At 56.9% G+C, this 7,254-nt stretch overlaps 4 protein-coding genes across 4 annotated transcripts; 3 read left to right on the top strand and 1 right to left on the bottom strand.

Annotated features, from left to right (window-relative positions):
* The first annotated feature begins 167 nt into the window (after nucleotides 1-167).
* SDRG_09517 (protein mago nashi like 2) lies at nucleotides 168-1,108 on the top strand. Its single transcript, XM_008615459.1, has 6 exons — nucleotides 168-251; nucleotides 305-423; nucleotides 476-539; nucleotides 596-683; nucleotides 739-864; nucleotides 918-1,108. Exons 1-6 carry the CDS (start codon nucleotides 217-219, stop codon nucleotides 933-935), a joined length of 450 nt encoding a protein of 149 aa, XP_008613681.1. The 5' UTR covers nucleotides 168-216; the 3' UTR covers nucleotides 936-1,108.
* Nucleotides 1,109-1,785: 677 nt separating this feature from the next.
* SDRG_09516 (Ras-like protein Rab-5A) lies at nucleotides 1,786-2,693 on the top strand. Its single transcript, XM_008615458.1, has 4 exons — nucleotides 1,786-2,053; nucleotides 2,098-2,174; nucleotides 2,230-2,352; nucleotides 2,411-2,693. Exons 1-4 carry the CDS (start codon nucleotides 1,849-1,851, stop codon nucleotides 2,594-2,596), a joined length of 591 nt encoding a protein of 196 aa, XP_008613680.1. The 5' UTR covers nucleotides 1,786-1,848; the 3' UTR covers nucleotides 2,597-2,693.
* Nucleotides 2,596-3,359, bottom strand: SDRG_09515 (hypothetical protein). Its single transcript, XM_008615457.1, has one exon. The coding sequence runs from the start codon at nucleotides 3,349-3,351 to the stop codon at nucleotides 2,767-2,769; it is 585 nt and encodes a 194-aa protein (XP_008613679.1). The 5' UTR covers nucleotides 3,352-3,359; the 3' UTR covers nucleotides 2,596-2,766.
* Nucleotides 3,360-4,440: 1,081 nt separating this feature from the next.
* SDRG_09514 (hypothetical protein) lies at nucleotides 4,441-6,900 on the top strand. Its single transcript, XM_008615456.1, has 6 exons — nucleotides 4,441-4,479; nucleotides 4,533-4,640; nucleotides 4,686-4,838; nucleotides 4,884-5,172; nucleotides 5,220-5,297; nucleotides 5,353-6,900. Exons 1-6 carry the CDS (start codon nucleotides 4,475-4,477, stop codon nucleotides 6,850-6,852), a joined length of 2,133 nt encoding a protein of 710 aa, XP_008613678.1. The 5' UTR covers nucleotides 4,441-4,474; the 3' UTR covers nucleotides 6,853-6,900.
* Nucleotides 6,901-7,254: the final 354 nt, after the last annotated feature.

The following is a 7,254-nucleotide window of genomic DNA, read 5'->3' as shown; positions in this document are numbered from 1 at the left end:
AAGTGAGCCTTGACGCGCCTCGGCGTCGACATGGGTCAATAATGGCGTCGATGACCGCGTTGGCTGGGCTTACCGCTCTTTTATCGAAATAGTGTCACCGCTTGAAATAGTCAGTATATAGTGTGTATATCGTGGAATCGAAGTATTTGTTTATGGAGGTTCCCAGCCTGGGGTTTCTGTTGGTCGTAAATTCCATCGAAGCATTCTGCGAGGACCATGGCGCGCCGCGACGACTTCTACCTCCGCTACTAGTACGCTCCATGCGCCACGTATGTCCGTGGCCGCTAACGAACCCCATATGTAGCGTCGGCCACAAGGGCAAGTTTGGCCACGAGTACATGGAGTTTGAGCTCCAGTCGAACGGCCGCCTGCGCTACGCCAACAACTCGAACTACAAGAACGACTCGATCATCGAGAAGGAAGGTGCGTGGGCTCATTGCGCTTTCTCATGCAAAGTCTCATGTGCACGAACCAGTGGTCGTATCGCAGTCGGTCCTCGACGAGTTCAAGCGCATCATCGAGAGCAGCGAAATTGCCAAGTACGATAATGGCACCGGCCCAAGGCGAAGCTCACCGGCGATGTCGTTGTGTGTAGCGAAGACGACCGCAAGTGGCCCATTAGCGACCGCGTCGGCAAGCAAGAGCTTGAGCTTATTCTCGATGACAAGCACATCTCGTTCAGCGTACGGTCCTGGCGCATCTGGGAAGTGCGCTCATGTCATCCCCTATTCTTTTTAGTGCGCAAAGATCGGGTCGCTCCTCGATGTGCAAGACAGCGACGATCCGGAAGGCCTCCGTGTCTTCTACTACCTCGTGCAGGACCTGAAGTGCATGGTGTTTTCGCTCATCACGCTCCACTTCAAGGTACAACGCCTTAGATGTAGGTTTCCGTCCTCACGCCTCGTCTTTGCAACTAGATCAAGCCGATCCCATAAGCGATGGGCCGTACTGCCACGCTCCCTAATCGAGAAAGTATTGAAAAGCATCATCGTTGCTTGGCTTGCGCCCGAGACGACGGACCAGACTGTGCTGTTTGCAGTGGCGCCAGCCCCTCGAACTCGCTTGTTGCCAGTGGAAGATCGCAATGCGTAAGGTCTCTCGCACCGCCCTTCGTTCTTGTCATGTCCTCTAATCATGGCTGGATCTCTCGACGCGTCGCTACATTGCGCACGTCACCCTCTGCGTCACCCTTGCCTCACGTTAGAGACGAGCCATGTCACTCACTCGAGTCGCCAGGACGGAGGCGCATGCTGGATCGGGCAATAAGATCTCATGGAGCCATCGACGCCCAAGAGCCATGAAGGCGCAAACACAGCGCCATGGGCCGTAGACGCATGGGTCATGGAGACGCGTCGTAGGCAGCTTCAAGAATCTGGTTCTTCTCGCATGACGTCGGTCGCTCCGCCGCCAGAGCCAGCGCCCCCTCGGCTCGGCGAGATCTTTCTCGACGAGTTGTTCCGGATACCGTGGAACCCGCTTTGGATTGGCTGCTGGGTGCCGAATTTCCCTGCAATCCTTCTATTTTGCATATCCTGTCACAATCGATAGGATTATTCCACTAGCATGTACACTGTATGCTGTCGATGAGCCTCTATTATCGTATACCTGGTTATGCCACATAGCCTGTAGGAATGCATGCGACGGCGCGCGTCCTTGCCCGACCAAGCCCGGGGGCGCGCGGAGAAACCTCTGAGACTTGATGCGTGGATTTTTCGGTGCGAGCGTTTGTTTCTACAGCGTTTTCGTATACAGGGGTTGGTAACGGTGAAATAATATTTCGACGAAAAAAATCCGCCAACGGGAGACCGCATATCTCAACACGTCGGCAGCGCGGAAGAGTCGGCGACCATGGCCTCCAACAAGACGTGCCACTTCAAGCTCGTGCTCCTCGGCGACACGGCCGTGGGCAAGTCCTGCCTCGTCGTGCGCTTCGTCCGCGACGAGTTCTTTGAGTTCCAGGAGCCCACGATCGGCGCCGCCTTCCTCACGCAGACCGTCTCGCTCGACGATGGCATGACGGTCAAGTTTGAGATTTGGGATACCGCTGGCCAAGGTAGACTGCAATATGGTGGCGTGCTCTCATATGGCCTATCGTAGAGCGCTACCGCAGCCTCGCGCCCATGTACTATCGCGGCGCGGCGGCGGCTATCGTCGTCTACGACGTCACGAACAAGGTACGCAGCTGCGTGGTGGCACGGTTGTGGCTCATTGGCTACCACTCTGAAATAGGACTCGTTTACAGGCGCCAAGTCGTGGGTGAAGGAGCTCCAGCGGCGGGGCGACCCCAATGTAATCATTGCGCTTGCCGGCAACAAGGCGGATCTCGAGGCGCGCCGCAAGGTCGACTTGGAGGTGCGTGAATTGTATCCCTGCTGAAATCAGGCACCCATGCGTGGCATGATGACGGTAGGAGGCGCGTCAGTACGCGGAAGAGAATGAGATTTTGCACATGGAGACGTCGGCCAAGACGGCTGTGAATGTCAAAGACCTCTTTGTGGCGATCGCGCAGAAGCTGCCGAAGAACCCGCAGCAACCGGAGCGGGATGCGTTCCCGATCACGCCCGTGACGCCACCGAAGAAGAATGGCTGCTGCTAATGCAATCGCCTGTTTTGCCTGCGTGTTCGTTCGGCTCCACTCGTAGAGGCATCGTCTTTATGACTGAAAATGAACATATTTTATTTCGGTGCTTGCATCGCGCTTCTTGAGGTTGACCTCATCCACACGTAGCAATAGCAGTACAGAGGGTACGTAGATAAGAAGTGAGCTTACGAGCTCTTGCAATGCGCGAAGTGGTTCTTGGCGTCGTCGTCGATGCCGACCGTGCCGTTGATGCCAAAGAGGCGGACGCCGTGGAGCTCGGGCAGCTTGGCGAGGATGAGGACGATCCAGATCGGGCAGTTGATGAAAAGCTGCGTCGTGTCGTAGTTGGACGAGACGCTCGCGAGCAAGAGGAGCGCCGTGGGCACCAAGATAAGAAACTTCTTGACCCACGTCCACGGGCGGCCGTCGTCAATCTGCTCGTAAAATGTCATCTCGCGGTACTCGCCCGAGCCCATCGAGCCCTCTTCCGGCGAGCCCTTGATCCAGTGCATGATCATGAACGAGATGAAGCCATGCACAATGCTGACGCCGGTCCAGGACCACGTCGCGGGCAGCACCATGGTCACGATGGTGTAGATGAAGAGGAGGAGGATGCCATAGAAGGCCGCGAAGCCTGGCGAGTCCATCCAGTTGACGTTCTTGTTGAGGCAGGGCTCCATCATCGTCGCGCTGCGGCTGCTCGACATGGTGGCTGCAAGGTGTTTCTTCGAGTGAAATCCCAGACCATAATTTTTGCCTTGTTCTGGCATCCGAAAACGAGCCAATCCGACGCGAGCGTCGCTTGGAAAAGCGCCGACCACGCCTTTCGATTGGCCAAAATAGCGCACCGGTTCAAGTTTGACAGCGCTCCCCTACAGCGCAGTTTCTTTTTATTAAATCACTTGTAATCTGTATGCCGAAAACCGACAAGTGCAATATTAATATAAAGCGAAGCCGAGGACCACGGTTGTGTCGCGTTTTTTATGATGATGATGCAAGGGACCATCTTCGAGGTCTCTGCGCTCGGTACACTTTATGTATGGTGAGGACGCATGGGCTCGACTGTCGCCTTTGCTGGCGCAAACTGATAAAGCTACGAGAAATGGTTTGAGCTATACCTTCGTGTTGAAAATGACAAATTTCGAGTTTCAAAATTACCCGTGGCAAGATGCAGCCGCCACTGGATATACCCGAGATTGGTCCCTCGTGTTATAGGATCGGCACTGGGCAAAAAGCCGACGACTTGCACGTTCGCTTGGCATTGAAGACGCATGCCCGCTCGAACCCGGAGCAAAACCATTGATAGCGTTTTATAGCTGCACCGTCACGTGCGACCAGCTCTGACGTTGTCGACGGCGAGGAAGTATCTTTGGCGCCCCGTCGCGCGATCAGGTCACGAGTCTGTGTCTAGGCCACATGCGACGATGCGCAGCATTCGACCGCTGTGTGTCAGAACCAACATCACTCCCCCGCCGTGGTGGTTCTATCGCACGACGTACTTCGAGCTCGTACCAGAGTCAAAAATCAGCGACTGGACCACTTTGCCAGCCCCAACTTTGATGACGTTGGCTGGGGTTTGGATCCATTTGCGCTCAACATTGCGTTTTAAGAGTTTGAGTTTTCGAGAAATCACGCGTTTGCTCCACTACAAAATGTAGGAAACCAGTTTGTGGGCGAATACGAGAAGGCAGTCGCTTCACCAAGGTGCGAATCATGTCTGAGAGGACTACGATCTGAGTTGCAGTCCATTTCAAATTTGCAAGACGCGCGCGCTCCAGCTCGATTATCCGGACGATTTGAAATGCGATACAATTCTCGTGTTGCCGTCAACCGGCAGAGAATTGTCCGGATAACACATTCGAACCGACGGGCGATCCGCGACCAAGGACACGCATGATGTACGCGGACCTAGCCGGCGCCATGATGGAGATGGTCTCATTCGTCGACGTAGGCCTCGGCGGCGCCAGAAGTCGGCCTTCTTCCCCGACACGGAGGATGAAGATACGAGCTGCGCAGAAGCAGCCCCGCGCGTGCCCCCAATGAGCACGTCCTTCCGCATGTACCGACCTCGCTTTATCCTTGCACGCTCACGCACGCTATGTAGGGCTCCGCATGGCCGAGCTGTGCTCTCTCGCCATGCGCCCAAGAGCCCAAAGGGTCATCGCTCGTCAACTTCGCTCTCGCCCAAGCCAGCATCATTCAACAGTGGCGCGTACTTGGGCACCATCGAGTTTCCGTCGACACGCTCCGTCTTGTGGTATAACCTTTGCTGCTGCATGAAGGTGCTGACTCATAACCATAGGGACCGCCGGCCGCTGGGGGCAGCCCAAGTAATCCACCCCGAGGAAGCCATTGTGCCCAAGATCACGCTCACCGCTGCCGTTCTCGGACAGATCCACGAAGCCGTGCTTCGGCGCTCGTCGGGGCCCCAGCTCCTTGGTCACGTGCTCTACAGCCAAGCTACGTCGACTTCGAACTGGGCCATTCACGGAACTGCGTTCAGCGTCAACACGGACCCTCGCAACCTCTCGCGGCCACCCTCGTCCTTCCCGGTCTATGTCGTGCTCAAGGAACCGCGCGAACTCGGCTCGGTGTGTTGCATTTCCGAGGCGAGTGCATTCTCATACCGCTGCTGTAGCTCTCCTCCCACGAAGCCATGGTCCATGGCACAACGTACACGCTTCAGCATGGCGGACCCCTCGACGTTGCCCTCTCAGTATGACGATTCGCTTTTTCATGCTTGCATGTGCTTATGCATTCGCTTGCTGTAGATGCGCCTGGTGGTCTCGCTCTTTATGCCAACGCAGCTCAACTTGACGATGGAGCTGGTGGCGCCGACGGCCGAAATCCATCTGTTGCCGATCCGGAACCTTCCGCTGCTCCTCACGCCGCTCGCCAAGGCGCTCATGAAGCTCCAGTCGACGCACGAGAGCGGGCTTGTCACGCTCGATAAGACGCGCAAGATGGTACCGCTTCTGCCGACGGATCCCCTAGCGACGTCGCGGCCGCTTGTGGGGCTCTGGCTCCAGGCGTCGTCGGCCACGTCCTTGTACTACCAGAGTCTACTGTACCACACAATGGCAGTAGCCGGGCGAGAACAGCTCTGGGTCGCGCCGCAGACGTGCTTGGTGGTCAAATACCCCACAGAGACCAAGCAGTGGCTGCCCGAGTTTTTTGAAATGACGCTGGGCACCGACGCGACAAGTCCCGCAACTGTCGGTCTCTTCACGACCACGCGACGCGTGACGGTGGGCCGGTCAGCCACCGTGGACGCCGTCGAGCTCTACCTGCAACAGTCGCACCAACCGATACCTACGGCCGACGTCCCCAGAACCACGGCGTCGCAGGTCGCGCACGAGCCCGAGCCAGCGCCGCATGCGGACGATAGCATGTCCTGTGATGAGCTTCCGACGCCCATGCCGCGCCTCCCACCAACGAACCCTACGGCCAAACCCGTCGTTCGACCGCTGTCACCGCCGCAACCCACGCCACCCGTCGAGCTTGCGTCCTCCGATCTGCTTCGGGAGCACCGCGAACAGATGCAAGCGATGCAACGGCAGATTCAAATGCTCCAGGACCAGCTACAGACCGTACAACGCTTGTACAAATCTGCTGCGACACCCAAAGAGACCCAGTCCGTGGGCACCAACACGAGCTTCATCTTGACCAGTCCTCAGAATGCCTCTCCTCTGACTGGGATCGAGTCTCTGCCGTTGGAAGCTGTGCCATCGTCGCCCGATGAGACCACTGAAGCTGCCAAGCAACCCACCAATCCTTTGACGGTCGGTGGTGAGGATGACGCGCACGCAGCTCCTCTTGGCGGCGTACCCACGGCCGAAGACGCGGCCCTTACCGTCCAAGCGGATGAAGACCTGCCGGTCGTTCTGAACGAAGTACTGCATGACAAGCCAGACGTCGTCGAAGTACGCCAGAGTGCACTGACCCACGAAGCTGCTCTTGTCGGCGCCAAGATCGAGGACGCGCCTCTGTCCGACGACGAGCCAAACAGCGGTATCCAGTACCTCGTGGAGCCCGAAGAGGTCGACGACTATTTATCGGAGCCATCGTCCGTGACGTACCCGCTCTTGCGCACACAGTTTGACTCGGGCACACTGGGGCCACCGGCCATGCCACCAGCGTCCGTGCTGCTGGAAACCATGGACATTCCGCGCATTCGGTACCATCTCAGCCGCGACGACGACTCGGAAGACGACGAAGTCGAAGTGCGCGCGATCGAAGCCAAGTACCTCAAGCGCATGGTCAAGTCCTAGCCCTACACCATTGAAACATTGATACAATCATACCTTGTACAATCTTGTCTTCTTTGTCCTGACCGCCTGCACCGCACGCACTGGCGTTTCTCGTCTGTTGCCACCGATATACGATGCCTAAAAGAACATGACGGCTTGTCGTCATGGGCCTCACTTAGGACCCCACGGGACTGGAGAAGAGCAAGACGCGCCGCCGCTGCGGCCCAGTGAGCAAAGAAGGAAGAAGGGGTGGAGAGGCTAGTCTCTGTGTGTAAATGCTATGGAATCAAAGAAGCGAGCGCGTGTATGTACATCTTGTCGGATCATCAGAGTGGATCTTCAACAGACGCAGTATAGACCGTCCACCACTAAAGTTTACATGAGCTGGCAGCGATTCCACACCTAAAGCTACCTTGTTGTTGC

Source organism: Saprolegnia diclina, assembly GCF_000281045.1.
Source record: "Saprolegnia diclina VS20 unplaced genomic scaffold supercont1.30, whole genome shotgun sequence".
NCBI lineage: Eukaryota > Oomycota > Saprolegniomycetes > Saprolegniales > Saprolegniaceae > Saprolegnia > Saprolegnia diclina.
The sequence above is the reverse complement of the archived record's forward strand: the minus strand, read 5'-3'. Positions and strand labels throughout refer to the sequence as shown.

Excerpts from the sequence above, each read along its gene's own strand:
- SDRG_09517 (XM_008615459.1), top strand. The coding sequence starts at position 217 with ATGGCGCGCCGCGACGACTTCTACCTCCGCTACTA. Across the intron at positions 424-475 it reads CTCGATCATCGAGAAGGAAG|TGGTCGTATCGCAGTCGGTC; the intron begins GTGCGTGGGCTC and ends TGCACGAACCAG. Across the intron at positions 684-738 it reads ACAAGCACATCTCGTTCAGC|TGCGCAAAGATCGGGTCGCT; the intron begins GTACGGTCCTGG and ends TATTCTTTTTAG.
- SDRG_09516 (XM_008615458.1), top strand. The coding sequence starts at position 1,849 with ATGGCCTCCAACAAGACGTGCCACTTCAAGCTCGTGCTCCTCGGCGAC. Across the intron at positions 2,054-2,097 it reads TTGGGATACCGCTGGCCAAG|AGCGCTACCGCAGCCTCGCG; the intron begins GTAGACTGCAAT and ends GGCCTATCGTAG. Across the intron at positions 2,353-2,410 it reads GCCGCAAGGTCGACTTGGAG|GAGGCGCGTCAGTACGCGGA; the intron begins GTGCGTGAATTG and ends TGATGACGGTAG.
- SDRG_09515 (XM_008615457.1), bottom strand. The coding sequence starts at position 3,351 with ATGCCAGAACAAGGCAAAAATTATGGTCTGGGATTTCACTCGAAGAAA.
- SDRG_09514 (XM_008615456.1), top strand. Across the intron at positions 5,173-5,219 it reads AACCGCGCGAACTCGGCTCG|CTCTCCTCCCACGAAGCCAT; the intron begins GTGTGTTGCATT and ends CCGCTGCTGTAG. Across the intron at positions 5,298-5,352 it reads CCCTCGACGTTGCCCTCTCA|ATGCGCCTGGTGGTCTCGCT; the intron begins GTATGACGATTC and ends CGCTTGCTGTAG.